This window comes from Hyperoodon ampullatus (assembly GCF_949752795.1).
Source record: "Hyperoodon ampullatus genome assembly, chromosome: 12".
Lineage (NCBI taxonomy): Eukaryota > Metazoa > Chordata > Mammalia > Artiodactyla > Ziphiidae > Hyperoodon > Hyperoodon ampullatus.
Genome location: NC_136925.1, coordinates 74,565,802 through 74,589,961, shown reverse-complemented (window position 1 = coordinate 74,589,961; position 24,160 = coordinate 74,565,802). Strand labels below are relative to the sequence as shown.

General features: G+C 39.9%; 1 protein-coding gene across 1 annotated transcript in view; it reads right to left on the bottom strand.

Moving 5' to 3' along the window:
* Positions 1 to 24,160, bottom strand: part of MTHFD1L (methylenetetrahydrofolate dehydrogenase (NADP+ dependent) 1 like) — a gene marked incomplete at its 5' end in the record, with an annotated part of 194,017 nt that overhangs the window by 106,444 nt on the left and 63,413 nt on the right. The window contains 3 exons of the mRNA XM_079716853.1: positions 12,217 to 12,328; positions 16,475 to 16,543; positions 18,980 to 19,120. Of these exons, the coding sequence (XP_079572979.1) occupies positions 12,217 to 12,328; positions 16,475 to 16,543; positions 18,980 to 19,120 (322 nt within the window). The remainder of the gene's footprint in view (positions 1 to 12,216; positions 12,329 to 16,474; positions 16,544 to 18,979; positions 19,121 to 24,160) is intronic.

Sequence of the window (24,160 nt, the reverse complement as noted above, 5' to 3'; positions counted from 1 at the left end):
AACAAAATTGATAAACCTTTAGCCAGACCCATCAAGAAAAAAGGGAGAGGACTCAAATCAATAAAATTAGAAATGAAAAAGAAGTTACAACTGAAACCACAAAAATACAAAGGATCATAAGAGATTACTACAAGCAACTCTATGCCAATAAAATGGACAACCTGGAAGAAATGGACCAATTGTTAGAAAGGTAAAACCTTCCAAGACTGAACCAGGAAGAAATAGAAAATATGAACAGACCAATCACAAGTAATGAAATTGAAACTATGATTAAACATCTTCCAACAAACAAAAGTCCAGGACCAGATGGCTTCACAGGTGAATTCTATCAAACATTTAGAGAAGAGCTCACACCTATCCTTCTCAAACTCTTCCAAAAAATTGCAGAGGCGGGAACACTCCCAGACTCATTCTACGAGGCCACCATCACCCTGATACCAAAACCAGACAAGGATACCACGAAAAAAGAAAACTACAGGCCAATATCACTGATGAACATAGATGCAAAAAACCTCAACAAAATACTAGCAAACTGAATCCAACAGCACATTAAAAGGATCATACACTATGATCAAGTGGGATTTATCCCACGGATGCAAGGATTCTTCAAAATATGCAAATCAATCAATGTGATACACCATATTAACAAATTAAAGAATAAAAACCATATGATCATCTCAATAGATGCAGAAAAAGCTTTTGACAAAATTCAACACCCATTTATGATTAAAACTCTCCAGAAAGTGAGAATACAGGGAACCTACCTCAACAGAATAAAGGCCATATATGACAAACCCACAGCAAACATTATTCTCAATGGTGAAAAACTGAGAACATTTCCTCTAAGATCAGAAACAAGACAAAGGTGTCCACTCTCGCCACTTTTATTCAACTTAGTTTTGGAAGTCCTAGCCATGGCAATCAGAGAAGAAAAAGAAATAAAAGGAATCCAAATTGGCAAAGAAGTAAAACTGTCACTGTTTGTGGATGACATGATACTTTACACAGAAAATACTAAAGATGCCACCAGTAAACTACTAGAGCTAATCAATGAATTTAGTAAAGTCACAGGATAAAAAATTAATACACAGAAATCTTGTGCATTCCTACACACTAACAACAACGAAAGATCAGAAAGAGAAATTAAGGAAATAATCCAATTTACCATTGCAACAAAAAGAATAAAATACCTAGGAATAAACCTACCTAAGGAGGCAGAAGACCTGTTCAGGAAACTGTAAGATACCGATGAAAGAAATCAAAGATGACACAAACAGATGGAGAGATATATCATGTTCTTGGATAGGAAGAATCAATACCGTGAAAATGACTACACTACCCAAAGCAATCTACAGATTCAGTGCAATCCCCATCAAATTACCAATGACATTTTTCACAGAATTAGAACAAAAAATTTTACAATTTGTATGGAAACACAAAAGACCCTGAATAGCAAAAGCAATCTTGAGAAAAGAAAAAAAAAAAACACAGTGCTAGAAGAATCAGGCCCCCTGACTTCAGACTATACTACAGGGCTACAGTAATCAAGACAGTATGGTACTGGCATAAAAAGAGAAATATAGATCAATGGAACAGGATAGAAACCCCAAAGATAAACCCACACACGTATGGTCACCTAATCTATGACAAAAGAGGCCAGAATATACAATGGAGTAAAGACAGCCTCTTCAGTAAGTGGTGCTGGGAAAACTGGACAGCTACATGTAAAAGAATGAAATTAGAACACTCCTTAACACCATACAGAAAAATAAACTCAAAATGGATTAAAGACATAAATGTAAGGCGAGACAGTATAAATCTCTTAGAGGAAAACACAGGCAGAACACTCTATGACATAAATCAAAGCAAGATCCTTTTTGACCCACCTCCTAGAGTAATGACAATAAAAACAAAATAAACAAATGGGACCTAATTAAACTTAAAAGCTTTTGCACAGCAAAGGAAACCATAAACAAGACAAAATGACAACCCTCAGAATGGGAGAAAATATTTGCAAATGAAGCAACTGACAGAGGATTAATCTCCAAAATATACAAGCAGCTCCTGCAGCTCCATATCAAAAAAACAAACAACCCAATCCAAAAATGGGCAGAAGACTTAAATACACATTTCCCCAAAGAAGATATACAGATTGCCAACAAACACATGAAAGGATGTTCAACATCACTAATCATTAGAGAAATGCAAATCAAAACTACAATGAGCTATCACCTCACACCGGTCAGAATGGCCATCATCACAAGATCAACAGACAACAGATGCTGGAGAGGGTGTGGAGAAAAGGGAACACTCTTGCACTGTTGGTGGGAATGTACATTGATACAGCCACTATGGAGGACAGTATGGAGGTTCCTTAAAAAACTAAAAATAGAACTACCATGTGACCCAGCAGTCCCACTACTGGGCATATATCCATAGAAAACCATAATTCAAAAAGGTACATGCATCCCGATGTTAACTGCAGTACTATTTATAATAGCAGGACAAGGAAACAACCTAAATGTCCATCAGCAGAGGAATGCATAAAGAAGATATGGCACATATATACAATGGAATATTATTCAGCTATAAAAAGGAACGAAATTGGGTCATTTGTAGAGACGTGGATGGACCTAGAGACTGTCATACAGAAGTGAAGTAAGTCAGAAAGAGAAAAAGAAATATCATATATTAACGTGTATATGTGGAATCTGGGGAAAGGGGGCGTGGGATGAACTGGGAGACTGGGATTGACATATACACACTATTGATACTATGTATACAATAGATAACTAATGAGAACCTACTGTATAGCACAGGGAGCTCTACTCAATGCTCTGTGGTAACCTAAATGGGAAGGAAGTCCAAAAGAGGGGATATATGTATACATATATATATTTGAGTCACTTTGCTGTATGGTAGAAACTAACACAACATTGTAAAGCCACTATACTCCAATAAAAATTAAAAAAAAAAAAAAAAGAACATGGCGTATGTCTCACCAACGATTCAGACTCAAGAGTCCTGCTTTGTGTCTTTCAATAACATTTTATGGTTTTCTTTCTATATGGTCGTTTCTTGTTAAATTTATCCCTAGGTATTTTATAGTCTGGGGACACATATAAATAGGAGATTTCCCCTTTTACAGTATCTGTTTATTGCTGATATAAAGAAAAACTATTACATACTTACATTGCATCCAAATAACCAACCAACCAATTTACTTAAAATAAATTTCTTGAACTCTCTATTATACGATCACACTGTATATAAATAGTGGAAAATTTATCACTTCCTAATATTTATACTTTTGTATTGTTCTTGTTTTATTACATTGGCTAATACTTGCAGAATAATGATGAATAATGATGGTGATCATCTTAAGTATTCTTGTCATGGCCTGAATACATTCGTGTACACTTAGGACTTCAATATTTAATATGATGCTGATTGTTAGTTTCTGTTTTTCAAATTTGTTTAAATTTTTCTATTGCATGAGGTCTTTATCATTCCATTGAGATACCTCTTTCTTCAAGTAAAGAGTTACTTCTTTACTCTGCTTTATTTTGAACTGGATAACCAAGCACTTTGTAAACTGACATAGTTCTTTTAAACTTCAGGTAGTTTTTAAAATTTACGTTACTTACATCAAAACATTAATGGCTAAAAGAACCATTAATGGTTGAAGCTAGCAAGAGGTTGAGACTTTTAGAAAGCCCCAAAAATCCAATTTTCTCTCCCCTCCCCCCAAAAGATATAAAAAGTTCCACACAAGAATACACTACTCATTTAGTGACAGTCAGCTTCCTTATATTCCTTACTCAAAGTTCTACTAGGTTTTCTTTGCACGAGAACAGCGCAATATTGTAATTATATCAAACATTGCTAAAAGCTTAAGAACAACCTCATATAACTGTAACTTTCTAAACTACAATTTATACATTAAGTAAGGGTAGTTGGACTCTTCAGCATCCTCGGGTTGAAAGTTCACAGCCAAGATGGGGTAAGATAGTAGTCAAGCAATATAAATTTAAAGTCATTGCATAGCGGGTATTTTTATTTTTAATCCTCAAAAAGCCTATGCATTTAAAAATCATTTTATGCTAACTTTCACAGCACTAATCCCTGCAAGACAGTGTTTTGACAGGGGTCTTATTTTAACTCCATGTTTTATGATGGAAAGCAGAACTACATTATGAGCACATTATTCAGAATACACATAAATCCCAAGTAGGAATAGGCTAGATAACTCATTGAAAATAAATTTGCATTTTGTGGCACACAAAGAAACAGTCAAGGTCAGGTTAGACATTCCTAAAGTTCAAAACTCCTTTCAAAACTGTTTACTCTTCTTATTTAACTACTCTTTTAATTAATGAATTATTGCCTCAAAAAACCACTGGGCAAATAAGCCAATGTTTATCATAAAAAGCCTAGAGGAAATTCAGACATGTTTACCAGTAGATAAGTTATTCAGTAAACTGATGTGTATTACTAACTTTTCATTTAAAAAAACATTTATTTAGTGCTGGTTATGTGCTAAGCATAAGGCTATGTGATAATGGTGATACAGAATGAAAGTGTACATTTAGGAAGCAGTAAAGCACAGTGCTAAGAGCAAAGGCTCGGTGCTGGGGCTTAGACTCAAATCTCTGCTCCCCCTTGCACTAGTTGTTAGCCTTTGGGCAACTATTAACTCAGTTTCTTCACCTGTAAAATGGGGTGTATTATGGCAACTGCCTCCTAGGGTTGGTATAAGACATGTTAACATATACTTAAAACACAGAGAAAGTCCCCAGCAGGATGCCCAGCACACAGCAGGTCCTCAAGATGTGGGCGGGGCCAGGATACTGGAGACCTTGCACCCTGCAGGACAGTCCCACAAAGATTTGTCCCCTGCCTCACCTGACTTTCCTTCCACTCTCGTAGTTGGAAAACCTGATTATGATTATATGACCTTAGAGCCCTCCCCACAATCTGTTTTACACAAAAACTCCAAATCAAGCTATCAATAGCTATCTTTTTTAAGGAATGCAAACACGAGTGCAAATTGAAGGCAGGTTAACTTTGTTTTCTTTGGAACTTTGCCAAGAGATGTTCACTTTGGAAGAACATCGCATCAGCAACGCCGATAACCACTTGTGACATCTGAGGTGCCGAAACACACCTAATCCTTCCGCACCTGTGGCTGTCCTGTGAACGAATTCTTGTGTATGTGCAAGCACTACTCAGAATATCTTTTAGTGTAGTCGAAGTAGTTCTCCTAATTAATACATACTGAAATACATATCATGTTACCATAAAATAGTTTTATATCACAACTAACACATTACATTGTGTTTTGAAATTACCTGTAGAAGGTTATAGTACCTGAGTTTTACTTACAATAAAGTCAAGTGTTTGGTATAAAAAGAGGGAATGGCTATGCTGAGTTTGAGAACACACCGGGCTACATAACTCATTCAAAGTCACAGCTGATACGGAACAGAGCTGGTATTTGAACCAGGGTTGTCCTTAGAATGCGTGTTTGTAATTCTTATACTTCTGAGGTGGGAAATTAATGGATTCTCCCCACCTCCATGGAGTTCTTTGAACTGGGGAGTCATTTATTAGATATTTACTCAGAAGCTCAGAATATAGCAGTGAACAAAAGGGCCAAAGTCCCAGTGCCTTAAAGGATTTATATTCAGTGGAGAGACAGACAGTGTTCACACAAATGCCTGCATGTCTAGTGGAGCAGCACAGAGGATGGGGGTGCTGGGGGGGTGCGGGTGCTCTTTCAGTTAGAATGCATGCAGAAGGCCTCCCTGACACATAAGCAGAGACTTGAGTGAGGCAAGGGAGCAAACCATGTAGTTATGAGAGAGCTTTGAGAGTGAGAACAGCACGTGCAAAGGCCCTGATGTGGAAGGCGGCGGGGAGCACCCATGCCAGATGCTCAGCAAACTGGGGGAAAGGCAGGGCAGGAGATGAGATCAGAGGGGCAGATGGTGGAAGAGATTACGTTTGGGTTTATTCTGAAAGATACACAACTGGATGGTCTTAGCAGAGTCGGGATGGAGTGTGACTTAGGCTTCAACAGGACCACTCTGGTGGCATTATGGAAACAGACTCTGTGGTCAGGCAGGGGTGAGGAGTGGCTGTCACAAAGCCCAGGAGAGAGATGGTGGTGACCTGAACCAGGTGGGGCAGCCATGTGCCAGGTGCGGTTGGGTCACATCCATTCTGATGGACTAGGTTTGGGGTGTGAATAAAAAAGAGGAAGGAAGAATGATTTCAAGGCCTTTGACAAAAGCATCCAGAAGAATGAAACTGTCATCAACTGAGATGGGGAAGCAGGATTGGGACCTATGGAAAGAGAATCAAAAATATGGCTTAGAAATTTTTAAGTGTGAGGAGGCATCTGGATATATGGTGGTCAAGGAAAGGTCCTGGCTACGTGTGGAGATGGTCAGTCAGGTCCTAGGGTGAAAGTATAGGGCAGCAAGAGAAAGGACCTGAGGATAAGCCCAGGCAGCGGGACGATGCGTCAGCAAAGGAGCCCACAGAGGAAGGAGCTGGAGGGGGGGCAGAGGCTTTAACAAGGGAAGATTCTTGTTTTATGTTATTCACATGTAGGACGTTACCAGCATATCTAATCCTTTCCTAGGGTAAAACTCTTGCACAAGTGCACCAGGAGATAAGAGCAAGAATGTCTGCTCAACACAACATTTACTGTTTATAATAACACAACCACTGGAAACAACCTAAATATCTGTTGACAAGAGAACGGAGAAGTGGTGGTATATTCACAGTTGCTAGATGCAACTGGTTAGAGAAGATACAATACCACATTACTTTTGTAAATTCTAAAATCTTTTTCCTGTTATTTCAGTAGTGAGCAAGAAAGACTTTAAAATTTAAAGAGGAAATGTACAGGATATCATGCACCTGTGAGTTTGCTGGGTTCCAGGGCATTCTGCTTTCTCCCTGGTAACTATACAGCATTTCCAGAAGGACTCCAGAAGGATCCCCGCATTTCAAGAAGGATTGCCCTAACCCGAAGGAGTCATCAGATCTGCTCAGAATCTCACATCTGTTCTATGGATAATGGTGTTAAACGCCTTTGTCCGAGAAGGGAACAAGCAGTAGTGTTTTCCATTGTCAGAACACAGATATCCTTCACTTGAAGGAATGCATTCATATTTGTGAAGGTTTATCTTAAAAGTAAAGATCGTTAGCATCTTAACGTGGTAACAGCAGCTGGCATCCACTGTTCTGTTTGGGCCAGAGTCACCAGGTTCTGTGCTTTTCCAGCATTACTGCACTAAACCCTGAAAACAAGCCTTGAGTTAGGTAAGGAGAAACCAAGATTCGGGGAGGCTACTCGACCTACCTAAGGTCACAGTGGGCACACAGCAGAGAGCAATTCAAATCCAGGCGGCTGAAGCCTGCAATCTAAGTCATGTGGCTGCTCTCCATTACCTGGATTTTCAGTATTAGAGCAGAAAATGACCAATAAGCCATACTGGAATCAAAATGAATACCCCCCCACCCGAATTAGTCTAACTTAATATTATTCTAAGTGAATTCCATTCAAGCATTGGAAGATCAGGTTGTAAAATGTGGTGACCTGTAATTAAGAGGTCCTACTCCTAAGTTTTAAAAAAGTTTATGAAAATCGTTGATATATACCAAAGAGTATATGTAAGTTAGCAGCAATAACTAAAAACCTGAGCATCAACACCCCAAATCCAGGATGGTGGGCACTTCTAGTGGGGAGGGCAGAGAAATGAGATTGGGGTGGGGGGCATGACTTCTAATAATTTCCCATCGCACGTGGGATCTTCCCGGACCAGGGACTGAATGCGTGTCCCCTGCATTGGCAGGTGGAGTCTTAACCACTGCGCCACCAGGGGAAGTCCCTTTTTAAAAAAAATCAGTCTGTAGTCCATGGCGGTTTATCTATTCTGAAGGCTGGTCATTTGTCTGTTATCTTTGAAAATGTTTCCTCCCAATCTGTCACATGCCTTTTTAATCTTGTATCTTTTATCATGAATAATTTATTTTTTGAATGTAATCCAAATTACCAATCTTTTTGAGTTTGAGCATTTTTTTGTCTTAAGAGAGATAGTCTCCTATATACAAAGACTTTTCTATGGACATAAATTCTTACTCAGACTTCAGACAAACCCGTACTACTGCATTTAACTTCTGTAGAAGGATGTTAAAATGGGGGTCTTTTGCCTGACACCCCAAAACCATGTCAATTGCTCACATGCCAAAGGACGATGCTAGACCTAGCAGCACGTGCAAAGGAATTGTTTGAAAATACACTTTGCATCCCTTAGTCCAAGAGATACCTTTCAAAGAAAGGGGTTGACAAGAAATCCTGGGGAAGGATTTCTTCAAAGAAAGTTATGGCTGTGCCAGTCCCACTCCACGCCTCCAGTGGGAAGGAGGCAGACCTGCTGCCCCTTTTCTGGAGCTAGTGAGTGAGGCTGTAGCAGAACAACTGGAAAGAATCAAGAGTGACACTGCCATCAGGGACACAGGGGTGGACTGGGGTATGAAAAATGTCCATGAGCTGAAAAGAAACAGCCCATGACAGGGTTGTGCGAGAGATGTAACTGCATTCCCACCGATGGAAGGTCAGAGGTCGAAGGGCTGCGGTACCCGGAGACCAGGTGTGGAACCAGCAGCAGGATTTTCTGAAAGGGAGATATACAGCCCAGAGGTCTTCTGCCAAGAGTGCGGAAGAGGCCAGACTGGTACCATCGAATGGCCAACCTTCAACCCTGGAGGGGCCAGAGTCGACCTAAGTGCAAGGTGAGGGGGCTCAGAGAAGCAGCAGCCACCTTCCCCATCCCACTGTCGCCCAGAGGCAGACCCAGGAAGGCAGGGTGAAGCTTCAATTTGAATGAAATTTGGAGTTTTCATGAGACTGGACCCATATCCTTTTAATAAAATGAGACTATTTTTGTGACCAAAGTGACTAGAGGAATGTTTTAAAAAATATTTTAAAGGAACCAGATATTAACTGGGAGCGAGTGCAACCTACCATAAATTTATTCCAAGTGCAAGGGATGAACCAGCCCACAGAGCAGGCTTGACCAGGCAATGGGGAAAGAGCATTGTTCCTTATTCCCACTGTTCAGGACACTGACTTTGCTCCCAGCATTTCATGGAGCTGCAGCATCAATCTGCCACCTTCGTGAGAGTTTAACACCACAGGTCTTGAGTCTTGTGGTCTATACTGATCTAAGTCACTGGTGTTACACAGTTATACATAATGGACCATGATCTTTATATATTAAAAATAATATAAAAAGATATATTTGTACACTCATATTCATAGCAGCATTATTCACAGCAGCCAAAAGGTGGAAGGTCCATGGACAGATGAATGGATAAACAAAATGTGTTACATGCATACGATGGAGTATTGTTCAGCTTTAATTAACTAGTAAGGGAGTTCTGACAAATGCTACAACATGGGTGAACTTTGAGGACATTATGTTAAGTGAAATAAGCCAGTCACAAAAGGAAAAATACTGGTATGAATTATCTAGAATAGTGATGTTCAGAGACTGAAAGTAGAATGGTGGTTTCAGGCACTGGAGAGATGGGGAGTTGTTGTTCAACGGACACAGAGTTTTAGTTTTGCAAGATGAAGAGTCCTGGAGATGAATGATGGTGACGGTTGCACAACAATGTGAAAGCATTTCACAGAGTGGTACACTTAAAAATGGTTAAAATGGGAACTCCGTGGTGGTCCAGTGGGTAAGACTCCATGCCCCCAACACAGGGAGCCCCAGTTTGATCTCTGGTCAGGGAACCAGATCCCGCATGCATGCCACAAGTAAGAGTTCGCATGCTGCAACGATAAGATCCCACATGTCGCAACTAAAGATCCTGCATGCCACAACTAACACCCAGCGCAGCCAAAATAAATAAATAAATAAATAAATAAATAAATAAAAATTTAAAAATTGGTTAAAATGATATATTTTATGTTCTAAGCATTTTGCCACAGTTGAAAATAAGAACTAAATAAAAAAGGAAATTTAACCTCCATTAGTCATGTATCAATGATGGAGTGAATAATGAGAAGTGGCTAAGAATTATCCTGTCTTACCATGTGTCAGGTGCCATGCCAGGACTTATACATGGTCTTATTTAATCCTCATTTCAAACCTATGAGGCAAGTCCTATTAAAATCCTTACTTTACAGATAAGGAAACTGAGGCACAGAAGGGTTACCTTGCCTAAAGTTACACAACTTGAAAGGAGCTGACAGAGATACTCTGATTCTAGAACTAGGCTTCTAAACCTCTGGCAGTGGACAGATTTCACTGTCACTGAACTATCTCCCATGTACAGCCTCTTAGACTAGAAAAGATCATAGAAATAATTCACATAATTATTGACATTTGCATAGTTCTCTAGGTTTAAAAGCACTTTCTCTTTTGATATTACTCATTAAAATACTGCAGCACAGGTATTCTCCTTTTATCAGAGAGGACACAGAGACTAGAGAAGTTAAGTAAATGGCTTCAAATCATGTTACCAGGCAGGGTTCCGATTCCACAGCTTCTAACTCTGGGTCCATGGCTAACTATCCAGATCCAATTCCTTGTCTAGTCCAGCTTCTCATTTTTCAGATGAGACTGCCTACAAGGGACACGCCCAAAGATGCTAATGGCTTCTCCAAGGTCACAGAGAGAGCTAGTGTGTTCTGTGTACATGACCAGCATATGCCTTTAAAAATTCTTAGCCATGACAACACATATTCTATAAATATGTGTTGATAAAGGAAGGATTGGTACAGAGGCAGAGAGCTCTGTCAGCATAAAATAGAGTGCTTTCTTCTAGAAACTCTTTTATTTGTGGAGTTGATGCTTTAGAACCTACACTTCACGTGAGCATCCAACTTTTCAGTGCCCGCCCTTACTCAACCTCCTCCATTAGCTCTACAATTATGCTGTGATCAATTGAGCAAATCCACTTAGATGGCATGTCTAGCTCCTCTCATAGCAGATTTGGTACCCAAGCAGCGAAGTACACGAGAGCTGTATAATGCAGACCTTTGAGAAATGAACCACATAAATCCTCATTTGATCCTGATTGTATGTCTATAAGGAATTCTTAAAACAGACTCAGCCACCCTGAGGGATCTTTTTAACATCCAAGTGTAAAAATGCAGAGCTAAGATCTTTTGTCCAGCAGAATCTTTTCATGTAAAATAACTCACTTCTGAGATACAAGGCTAACGATCAGTGTGAAAAAAGCAACTGCTAGACTTGATTATAGACACTCACGCAGTGAATGTAAATTACTTGTTGGCATGTGAAAATCTGCCAGTGTAATGCCTCAGATGTCAAATTAAGGTGATATTCCATGAACCTTTGTTTATCTTTTTCTTTCTTACAACCTTAATATTGTGGGTGGGATTGGGGCTGGTGCGGACTGAGCAAACTCTATGGCAGTGTCCCCGTCTTTATGGCTGGAATATCCAACAAAAGCCAGAGAGAAGCAGGTACCACAAAGAAGAGCTTCACAGCAGCAAAACATCTGAGGCCCTACTAATAAAAATGTCCTAGTCTAATGGTTGGGAATCTCCCCTCCATTAGGCCACAAAACCACACTCGGAATCAACGAAGAGCAGACTGATTTCATTTCAAGTAGTCAGTATTACTATTACTGCTAGCATTGGCTAACATTTAATGAGCATTTTCTCCTGTTAAATTACACACACAGTATGCTCCAGCAGGGCAGGACTAGGTCTGCTTTGCTCACCGCGTAGCCACAGCTCTGAGTTGCATGCCTTGTATGTGTTAGGTTGTCAATAAATATTTGTTGAATGAATAAATAATCTCATTTGGTTTTCAAAATAACCCTATAAGGTTTGATACAATATTGTTATCACCATTTCTCAGCTGAGAAAGCTGAGGCTCAGAGGTCATTACACTGTACCCAAAGTCACGTCGTCAGCAAGTGTCAGAGCTTATATTCTAAACCACATGCACTTGACATCAAAATCTATGGGTCAACCACAATGTCATATCACTAGAACAGCCCAGACCTTAGGGTTTTTCCAGTACTGAGGCCATCTCTGAAAGGTGGGCTTACAAGAATATATATTTCAAGTCAGAATGGATCTCACTCTGTTCCAGCCATTACCTTTCAGATTTCTTCAATATTCTTCAAAAACTACATTTAAAAAAAGTGACTTACCTACATATCCTTCTTCACCAACCAGTTTCAGGGCAATTTTATCAGCCAACACTGAAGAGTTGCCGTGGGCAATGTTGGCAAAGGGGCCAGCATGCACAAATACAGGTGTCCCCTGTGGGAGTGGAAGAGCAAATTTAAAAAAGCTATGAGAATCAGTTATTTCCTACTATAATTTTGATAAGCCACTGTTTTAGCTGTCTCAGTGACCATGAAATAAACCTTATTTCATATAATTCTGCATTATATTGTTACAAAGAATGGAATTAAACCTTGATGGTCTAAGAGGCTTGTTTAAATTGTTTACCCCATTAAGAAATTAACCAATTCAAGAAAAATCTAATCATAAAATCAACACAATAAATGAATCGTGGGAATCATGGCAGGGCAAGTATATTTTATTATAAGCCATTTTTATATTTACAATAATAATCTTATTCTGATTTTTAAAAACTTTGTCTTTCTCATTGTTTCTCCCTGTTAATTTTTTAAGTTAAGTTACCTGGTAATTATTAAAACGAAAGAAAAATTTCACCCATACTAAAATGTTAGTTACTAAAAACGCAAAAAAAAAAAAAAAATAAGGGAATTCTCAAAAACTTTAGATTTTAATTATTTAAACAAAATCTGTCATATAGTCATTCTTACTTTCATTTCTACACTTCTCTTTTGTCAAAGAGAAGAGACTGTAGCCCTCTCTAAAAAAATCACCCACATGCATTAAATTGTTTAGACTGTATTCAGAGTCAGCCGGGGCCACTGAGGTCTGTGTGTGTGAACCTTGGCTCCACCTGTGAAAATACAGGTTGCCCTTTCACTGACATGGGGAAGGCAGGGAGTGATGCAGGGGATGGGGCCTGGGAGCCATGGAAAGTTCCCATGAACCAGGATGGGCTGTGAGCGAACACGTTTCAAAGCTGAGAGAGGTGAACAAAAGCAGGAAGAAAGGCAGTGAAAGAAAAATCATCACTGAGAGTGAAAAAGAATTTATCAAAGCCACTCAGAGTTTTCTATTCACTTTTCCCCCCAAAGTCCTCAGGAGGGACAGTCACAGAGTATGGATATGGCCATACAAATGTCTGTGGAAATAATACACTGGAATACGTGTTTATGAAAATGCATACATGCATGTTTACTGTCTAGATCTCCACCTGTCTATCCATCTATAGTTTCTCACTTCTATGCAGATAAGCCTTTTAAGTGCTTTGACGGAAACACTGTTTAAAAGGTATTAATGTCTCCATCACCTCCTAGCCTTGCCAGTCCTAGGATGTGGCTGCCTGTGGAAAGCTAGTGGAGCTAATGAGAGAAGTCTAAAGAGACAAGGTCACAGGCTCCACCCCTGGGTGGGCGGCTGGCTTCACTCTCCTATGCCCTGCAACCCTCATCCTGGCCATCTGTCTGAGAAGCACCAGGCACCAGTCTCCAGGGCGACAGGTGACAGGGTATGGCTGTCAGCATAAACACATTGCTATTCCTGGGATGACCACTCCAGGGACTAGATGGGCAGCATTTAATTTTAATTGTAAATGAACTTAAAAGCCACACAGATTAATCATGAAAGCAGTATTAGAGCCCCGGTTTTTGAACTTCCAGTATGTGGTTTAAATAGAAAAATTCTTAGACCATCATTGTTGGACATTCAAACAGAGACACAAATACACACTCAACTGATATTTATACTTATATGATGCAGGATACTGAGTTAATACTTTGTTTAAGAAATTCTATCACTAACCCAAAGACATAAAAATATCTATCCTGAGTTCAATATTTTATTTTATATGCAGAACACTTAGGAAAGTAATAACAGGAAATATCTTGGTTTCTATGACAAAGCTGTGAATATTCTCCAAAATGGACTTTTTAAACATTTCATAAGATTAAAACTTCAGTTGCTCTTTGCTGACCAGAGATCTAAAAAAGCATTATCCAAAGAACTTTCTGCAGTGCTCTAAATATTCTGTATCTGCACTAGCCAATACAATAGCCACCATACACATGTGGCTATGGAGCACTTAAAATGTGGCTGGTGAAAATAAATAAATAAATAGAAATAGAACCAGTATGACTGCAGAACTGAATTTTAAACTTTATGTAACTTAAACTAATTTAGATTGAAATAACCACAAGTGGCCAGGAGCTCCCATATTGGACAAAAGACTGCAGCAAGTGGGTGTTTTCCTCAACACTGCATATGGTTAACCCATGGTAAAATGCTAAGATCTCCTATTCTCTCTCTTCCACAGGGAAGTTCTCAAGCTTATATGTATATAAAAATCACCCAGGGTATCCAAGCCTTACCTGCCAGACATTCTAGAGTTCACTCTGCCTGGGGGAGAGCTTGGCATCAGCATCTTTAAATCTTTTCATGAGATTCTAATGTGCAGCCAGGGTTGAGAACTACTGGTCTCCTGGCACCTTGCAGCAATGGAACCCTTGATAACCTCCTCTGGGACTAACAATCAAGTGTGTTCAAACATGAGCACTAAAGCAGTATCTGTACATTAACCAGTGATCTTTAGATCATTTGTTGATTTAGGTTCCTACTGCCACTGATTAGCCAGGTTAATGTGGAATGAATATTTAGGACGCAGGTAGCAGAGCTCATACATGCAGATATTTTAATTGAATGCTGTATTCTTTTTTCAAACAATGCCCATTGCCTGTGACATCAAAATGACGTCACAAATGTGAGCACAATAAGAACTGCTTAGGGGCAGTCCAACTCAGTAATTCATTCAACTAACAAGAAACTAGTCTTTTAGAGTGGGATATGTATTAAAGGTGGGAGTAATTTTTAATCTAAGAAAGATGACTATTTAAAACAGTAAGCTGATCATCCCTAATGATGATGACAATGTGTTCTTTTTTTTTTTGCTCTCACTGTTGTGGCCTCTCCCGTTGCGGACCACAAGCTCCAGACGCACAGGCTCAGCGGCCATGGCTCACGGGCCCAGCCGCTCCACGGCATGGGGGATCTTCCCGGACCAGGGCACGAACCCGCGTCCACTGCATCGGCAGGCGGACTTCCAACCACTGCGTCACCAGGGAAGCCCAGATCATGTGTTCATTTTTGAGGGAGAAGTGTTATGATGAAGCAGTATCATGTCTCTTTATACATTTTTTCTCATTCATTTAGTTATTTATTTAACATGTATATATTTTTAGGAGCAGTGGAGTAAAAACAATAAATATCCATTTAATTCTTCAGCAAGTGTTTACTGAGCACTTGATATGTGTGAGGAACTTTCTAGGAGCTGTGGCGATACGATGGTGAACAAGACAGAAGAAGTCCTGCTCTCGTCCTGGCGGGAGGAGAAATACAGTAAACAAAAAAAGAAATAGGGGCTCTCAGATAATATTTTGTGCCATGTAGAAAATGACAAGAAGGTGGGTTTTGGGCTTGAACCACTGACCAGGTTTGGGGGATTGAACGAGTTGGGAGGAGGTAGGAGGTGGATAGGAATCAAAGATGCTTTTTTTATGCATAACTTTGAAATGCCTTTTACCCACCCTAGCAGCTCCTGGTAACCACACCTACAAGTCTGAAATGCTGAGGTCAGGAGATTCAGAACCAGAGTTCAAGGGTTATCACATGGCTGATACTGGAGGAAAGAGCAGCTGGAGAAGTGAGAAGAAGGCAGCAAAAGAGAGGAGAGGCCGCTGAGAAGGTCCAGGAAAGCAAGGCGTCAAAAGCAAGAGAGCAAGCGCTCCGGAAGGAAAAGCATCGGCTGTGTCAGCCCCCACTGAGCAAGCCATATACAAAAAACAACCTTCTTAAAAAAGTGGAGCACAGCACAGTTTCTTAGAAAACATTTCTCAGCATTACTCTGTGTGTATGTGTGTGTGTGTGTGTGTGTGTGTGTGTGTTTAATTTTATTGAATACTCTGAGTTTTGCTTGGAGAGAAAAAAGACAACAAACCTGAACTCCCCAAACTTAAGGATTATGAGAAGCTGAGTCAAAAAAAAAAAAAAAAAGCAACAGAAAACATCATGTTAACGTGATAAATGTAGCTACACAAGTTACTGAGATATCAGACACTGAGTTTCTAAGCTTCTCCTCTGGTCAATTAGTACTTAATTAGCCAAGATATGAATCATATCAAAGAACTTTGAACTTTTGGGGGGATGACCAAGCAGTTATTCTGATGCTCCTCATGGGCTCATATTGGCTGGAAATGCTCACGTGTGGGAACGCACAAGCAATCTAATTAATGCAACTCTGTCGACAATATCTATGAAAAGAAAATCACTTACTTCTAGGGTCTGCATCAGATTTGGTTTTATCGCGTCTTTCATCAGAACAGTCAAAGCACCTGTCACCCCCTGAAGGAAAGGGAGAAAAAAGCCCACTTATTTAGATTATTGACAAAAAATCGTTCGCACAAGGGTCTCTCAGCCTTTTCTCACCAGCCTACCTCCTACGTGGGCATCCCCACCGGCCGCCGTCACATCTGAGCTACAGGTGACACAGTGCTCTTGCCTCTGTCCATCTCTCCTCCACCTGAATGGATGCCAACCCTTCTAAGATGTGATGGGGAAGTAGTAGTCATTGCATTTTTTTAAAAAACCTCCTTTGATGGAAATAAGAGGCTTGCCATACCTTTCAATTTGCAATTATGCACATCATTTTTCATTACCAGAGATTACACTGTTGCCCCGAGAAATCAGATGAAGAACAAAAACAAGGCTTGTTACACAGAGGGAACGAAGAAAGGGAAAGGGACGTGTGTAAAGGCACCCATTCTGGTTTCCCACCCTCTCTCGACCTCTCATCCCACAGGTAACAGAAGGCACTCAGAAGGCACTGTTGCATTGGAGAGGCTCCTCCTTTTCTGTCTCTCGTGCTATGTCTGCCTAGAATGGAGCTGATGCCACTTGTACATAGATTGTGGCTGCTTCCTTCTAATCCTGTAATGCTTGAGTTGGGCTCTCTCGAGGCTCCCTATCCCATTCCTGGAAAAAAAGAGGTGGAGGAAGAGACACAGCAGGGATGAAGTCTGAGAGCTGCTGGGGAAACTATTTGTGCCAAAGGAGGCCACAAAGTGAAGTTTATTTAAAAAAAAACTCCCTTCCACCTTTTCTAAAGACACTGGGCAAGTATCTTTCAACAGATTAGTCAGTTATTGGAAGGCCATAATACGAGCAAATGCATGTGAACGTGGCCCTGAAAAAATAAATGTGGCATGCAACAGATCCTAACAGATAAGGTGGTAGAATCTAGAGACTCTTCAGCTCTCCGAGGTGCATTCATTTATTACTTTCTCCTTCCACCTCTATCACCAACAATGTTAAGTCTTTCTCTTATAGGATCAGTTTCTATTTTTGTATTTTTGTAATATTTAATCATTGAGGATTTCTTTAAAAATCGAATTTACTTTCTACTTTATTGCAGAAAATAAACCTTGCAAGAACTGTAACCTTCCTGTTATAAATATATGAAGAAATCAGTTACCTCCTGCAAACAAGAAACACAAAAGGAAACTAAAGAGTTAACTTTGGGTTTTTTTTTGTCCAGATCCAAGAGTTTTATCACAAACCAAAAGAGTAAGTTTAGGGAAATATTTGTGGATAAAGTTTCAAACTACTCCTGGCACATATTTATTGATACCTAAGATTAAGAGGCTACAGATAAATATTTATACAGAAACTATTATATGCAAGTTTAGAGAGAAATGTTGAGATGTCGATAATTTTTTAAAAGCAGTACTTTTACAGCAACCTGGGTTTGAGTTTTCTCTTTAAGCCTTATACTAAGCATTCCATGGGCTGCTGATATATCTATTTAATCTACTTGACAGGACTTGAGTCATTCAGATTCATCTCTTCAAAAGAGCCAAAAGGTAACCAAGACATTTTGGCAAAGGTTTAAAATTATATCCCAAGGCCCTGGAATTAATAAAATATTAATTTGCCTGTCTCCTTTTCACAACTGCTTTTCAATCATCATTGCGTATTTAAGATTCCATTATGGTACGTGACTCGATATGTGGGAAAGTAAGCTTAAATTTAGAGTAATGGCTGCCTACGTTGTACTAAGTACTATGTGCTTATAAACACATACAAGCAAATGAAATAGCTACACCATTGATGGGGATTAACCGTAAAGTTGGTTATTAAAAAAAGGAAAAAAGATTAGCATGCCAAATTACACAAAGCACTAAGAAAGGTGGTGGTGTGCCAGGGTACCATGAAAGCTTTGTAAGAAGCATCATTCCATGCAACAGAAAGCTACATGAGTAAGAATGATTAAGGAGGAGCTCTGTTTTTATAATGTGAAACCCCAAGTCGAAGGCACAAAATTAAACAAGCCAGGGTGCCCAGGGAGCAGGCTGGAGCCAAAAATGTGCCATTTTTAACTTAACCTTCCCTTTCATGAAGGTGGAGTCACTTCTTATTCCTTGGAAAGGTGATTTGCCCTCAATTTAAAGCCAGCACAGATCACACTTTTTTTAAAAAGCCACAGGCTGCAGGAGGATGACCACACCCCAGGCAGAGTAGAGATCAGGATTGGAAAGGATCATGAAAAGCTCATGAAATAGATTTCATATGCTTTTGTTGCAGTCAGGTACAAGCATGTTATAAATGCCTGTGAGAACATGATGAAGTTGTAAGACAAACGGGATCGTGAGCAGGAAAATGTGTGCAGAAAGTCTCTGAATTCCCATTATTCCCCAGTGATGTAAGAGGAAGAAAACCTTCCTTCTCCTGATCACAAAAGAACGGGCAGCGAGCTCTCTGGAGCTTCTGAGATGGACGTACCAAATCGTTTGTCGTCACGGGCTGCCCGTTTCTGTCACTGGCCACCACCATTCTGCCCAGCCGCTCCTTCATGTCCGTGAGGCTGTCAGTCAGAGCCAGCACTGCCATGACCTCACTGGCCACGGCGATGTCAAACTGCGCCTGAAAAGGCAAAGCCAAGGTACTGGTCAGCTGCAGCTCCACCTGGATGGCCATTTCCATGGGGATCTGTATTGCAGCAATTCCTGCAGGCCCAGGGTTTCACCCTCGATGGGCCGTTCTCAGAGGCACAAGTTTCCAGCACATGCCCGGTCCTGGGACCAGTGCTCCCTAGGGAGGCCACTCCTTCCTCCCTTTGCTGTGCTGAGCACGGCCTGGCTGGGCCCTCCATTACAGCAGCTCACGGCGCTATGAGATTTGCTTCTGTAGCACATTTCAGCCTTGGAATTATTAATGTGATGATCTGATGGACGCACGGCTCTACCATGAAGGCAGGGACCATTTGGGGAGGGATTGCTCCTGAGTCCCCAGCTTGGAAGCCCGAGTGTGAAATGCAGGAGGCATTCAATGCATATCAGCAAAATAAAGGAAGAGTCTGCTGCCTACCCCTGCTGTTATTTACGTGTGTCAAGGGGGATGCATGTGTCTGCCCAGCAAAGAGGTAAGGAGCAGATCGTGAAAAAAGAGGGTTCTGAGGCCAGTCTCCCAGACTTAGAGCTCAGCACAGCGGTGAGGAGACCCTCGACTTCTGTTATCCCCCCAGTCATAAGGTGACATGGAATCAGTTCTGAGCTGTCCACGGAGGCTTGGCCACATCGGATCATGAATTGTCCAGCCATGAATGCTGGAGAGCGGCTACTTCCTGAGAAACGTTCCTGGCCTTCCTATTCCTGCTCCTGGCTCTGATTCCAAGCTGGACACAATCCAACAGCAACCAAAAGAAACACAAGGACCGCGCATGTCCTCCCCCTCCGAATTCAGCTACTGGACAAAACCACTTCATTACACTCCTTCCCAAGGGGCATGTGAGCCAGACAAGTTCAGTCTTACATAGAAAATGGCTGTGCCCTGGAGGGATGACCTCAGGAGATATTTTATTGTCCATTTCCGGTACCCACAAGAAAGGAAGTGAAAGAAAGAAGGAGCCTTCTGGCTACTTCCTGGTTGAGATTTCAGTAGTCATTGATTTAGTGAAAACACATTACCTGAAAGGCAAAGGCACCTATACTCAACTATTACATTCTCAATACAACCCATTCCAAACCTAAGTGGTTTTTCATTGTATGAAATTTAGGGTTTTCTACACCACCGTTCCATTAGAAACAGTACATATGAAAAATAACTAAAAATGATGAGACTTTCTGCGCAAAACCTGAGGCTAGAAATATTCTTAAAATATTAACTGTGTAAGTGATAAGTGGAATGTATAACACCCATAAGTTCTTCATTTGTAATCGTTACAATTTCAAAATTTTGCATCTCTAGCAACGTCAAAATGAAACAAGGATCAATATAAATATAGTTACTCATTTTATGCCTGAATGGTATAGCTAATAGAGGGCTGCTCACTTTTGTTTTGCAAATAAAATATTTCTAAATCACATAAAGGTGTAGATGAGATTATTCTTATTGTTTATCACAGATTTAGACAAAAGACAAAAAGCCATGTTGACAAGGATGTGAATCCCCTTTGACTCTGCAATTATGGATCTGTTTATCATGTGTATGGTACAGCTTATTTATGATAGCCCAACACTGCAAACACCCTAAGTGTCCATTAACAGCGAAATGGTTGTATCTATTATGGTACATCTACAAGATGTGGTATTATATAGGCATTAAAAAAATGATGATATAGGGAATTCCCTGGCGGTACACTGATTTGGACTCTGCACTGTCACTGCCAAAGGCCCGGGTTCGATTCCTGGTTGGGGAACCAAGATCCCACAAGCCATGTGGTCCCACAAGCCAAAAAAGATGATATAGATCTACATTTACTGACATAAAAAGATGTCCTCAATAGTTTTAAGGTTAAAAAAAAAGCAGTTAAACCTCTTAGATATAATCCCTTTTTACTTAACAATATGTATGCATAAAGCAATATAGAACATAACCTTGGACAAGTCACTTAACACAATATGGCAACTTTTCTCATTTGCAAACCAGATTTACAAACTAAATGTGCTCACGTATGTAATGGGCCTACTAATAAAAGGCACAAAATAGGCATTCAGATCACAGCAATTGTTAATCCTGCATCTCTCTAGTGCCAAGATAGAGTACAAAAATATGCAAAGAAAATGTGAAAGAACTTCCTTACTATTCCTCTTCTGAAATCAGAAGTCATTGATTTCAGAAGGTGAACAGCTTTCCAGCTTCCATTTTATGTGTTTTTACACATATAAACATGTATGCTGGCTTTTTCTTAACATAAACTAGATTATGCTATATTCATTTTAGTCCAAATTCTTTTAACGTGTGTTTTGTCTCTTTTCCAAGATTTGATTTTATTATTTTTTTGAATTTTATTTATTTTTTATACAGCAGGTTCTTATTAGTTATCTATTTTATACATATCAGTGTATACATGTCAATCCCAATCTCCCAGTTCATCCCATCACCCCCCACCACCACTACCACTTTCCCCCCTTGGTGTCCATACGTTTGTATGGACAAACCTTCAATTTCACAATCTGTATGAGAGCTCTATGTCACTCCCCCGATACACACTTTATCAGTTTCAACAGCTACCTGTTTCTGTTGTGCAAAAAGATACACCAAATATATGTAATCACCCCTAACGATGAACATTGGATTGCTTCCAATGTTCACCATTACAAAAAATGCTGCAATTAGTATCCTATATATAGATTTTTTTTGTACCTGAGTAAATATTCCCCCCTTTTTAAGAAAATCCTGAAGTTAGAATTGTTCTGACATTTCAAATTTTAAATACTACAAACTATCATCCAAAAGGCTTTACAATTTATATTCTCACTGATACTGTGTAAGAGTCTCTATTTCTTTGCATCCTCACTAACGTTTCATATTAATTTATTTGTTTTAATGAGCCCACAGATAAGTCTTATTGTCTTCTACTTATCCTATCCATTTCTTTAGTATAGATTTATTGAACACCAACTACTCCTATGTAACAAAGTCCTGTGCACTGAGAGTACAGCACTGAACAAAACATACCAAAACCCCTGCCCTTATGAAACTCACATCTTAGTGAGGGGAGGCAGAAAATAAACAAATAAGTAAGGATAGCAGGGAAAGAAAGAGGGAGTTTGGGAACAGGCAGGTGCAGTTTTAAAGAAGGTGACCAGTGAAGGCCTTACTGAGAGCAGTATTTGAGGATTAATTTATGGAAATTCTTTTTATGTCTGGCACTTTAACCTGTTGTTATATTTATACTGCAAATAACCTCTCCCAGACTCTTACTGGTCTTTTACTGATTTTGTAAATCATTTTTCCATATGGAACATTTTAATTTTTATTTATATCAAAATTGTCTATTCGTTAGAGTTTCTGCTTTTTATGTCAGTGCCAATTCTACTAGGCCAAACTACTGTGCTTGACTTATGCCAGCTTATTTTGTATTTTCTGTTCCAAAATTTTTTTTCTTTCTACTCAAGGATTCTAGATTGAAAATCCTGTTCCTTCAGAACTCCAAATCAGTTTTCCCAGTGTCACCCTGCATTCAGTGCTGTCAGTGAGAAGTCTGATGACAATCTGAATCTTACTCCTTTGTGACTCATCAAGACTTTTTTCCCTCTCTGGCAGCTCTTTGGAATTTTTTTTTTTTTTACCCTTAGCATTGCGAAATTTCAACATTATGTGTCTGGGTGTAAGTCTACTTCATTTATGCTGCTCAGCACTTGTTAACTCTTTTAATATGAAAATTCTAAATTTTCCTTTAAGTCAATAAATTTCCTTTTTATTATTTCCTCAAATACATTCTTCCCTACATTCTCTGTTACTTTCACCGGTAACTTGAGATGAATAGTAGAACTTCTCGGTGTGTCTCGTATGTCTCTTGATTTTTCCTTTATATTTTCTATGGTTTTCCTTTTGGTAGTATGTTCTGAGAGAGTTTCTTGGATTGAACTTTCCTCTCTCATTCAGTTAACCCTATTCTTATTTAATCTACTAACTGGATTTTTATTTTGACACTACAGTTTTATTTCCAAGATTTTAACACATTTTTTTCCACAACAGCTAATTTTCAATCCTTGTAGGACAGTTCCCTTAAGCTTCTGAGAATACTGATGGCAATCTCTTCAAAGCACCCCCCATCTGATCTGCAATCTTGTCTAGGGCATCTAAGCTTCTCTTTGCTGTGTTGGTGTCCATGTTCATGATATGTGTTTTCCTTTAATACAGACGATTCCTGGCTTTTCCTTGTCTGGGGACCTGATTTCTGACAACCTCACCCTGTCTCTAGACATTCAAGAGAGTAGGACATAGGACATGCTGCTCCTTGGCTTCCTGTCCTGCAGTCTCTCACAGGATTAGTCCTGAAGTTGTCCAGTGTGCAAATGACAAAAGGCTGCCCTTTCCTAAGTGTCACAATATACTGCTTTTCCTTGCACCAGGTGCTTTTCACTGCCAGCCAGGAAGCACAGTACACAAGTGAATCTGTGACTTTGATGTGAGCCGCCCCCCACGGCTGGGCCCCAAGGCTGAGACCAATGTATCCACTGGCTGTGTCTCAACACAGGTGTCCCAGGAAGGTGCCTGTGCACCATTTTTTTGGGAGCTGTCCCTATCCCTCTCCTGTATCTGAGAAGTAGGGTACCTAATGCCTTTGAATTTAGCAACCTCCTCCAATACTTCCACCATATTTTGGTTTGTGCTTTTCTCCACCCATCCAATTCCATCTTCCTATCTTTCAGAAGCTTCCCCAAAGAGTATGGCCATGACTCCAGTTTTCTAGCAAGGATACTGACTATTTGAAATCTGTTTGTGTGTGCAAGTTCCAGGATTTGGAGGAGGGATGGAGTAGGGGCTTAGCGTGTCTTCTTGATTCAATCCTCATATTCACTTTTTAAAATTTAACTTAATTTTTTTAAGTTGAAGTATAGTTGATTTACAATGTTGTGTTAATTTCTGCTGTACAGCAAAGTGATTCAGTTCTATACACACACACACACACACACACACACACACACACATTCTTTTTTATATTCTTTTCCATTA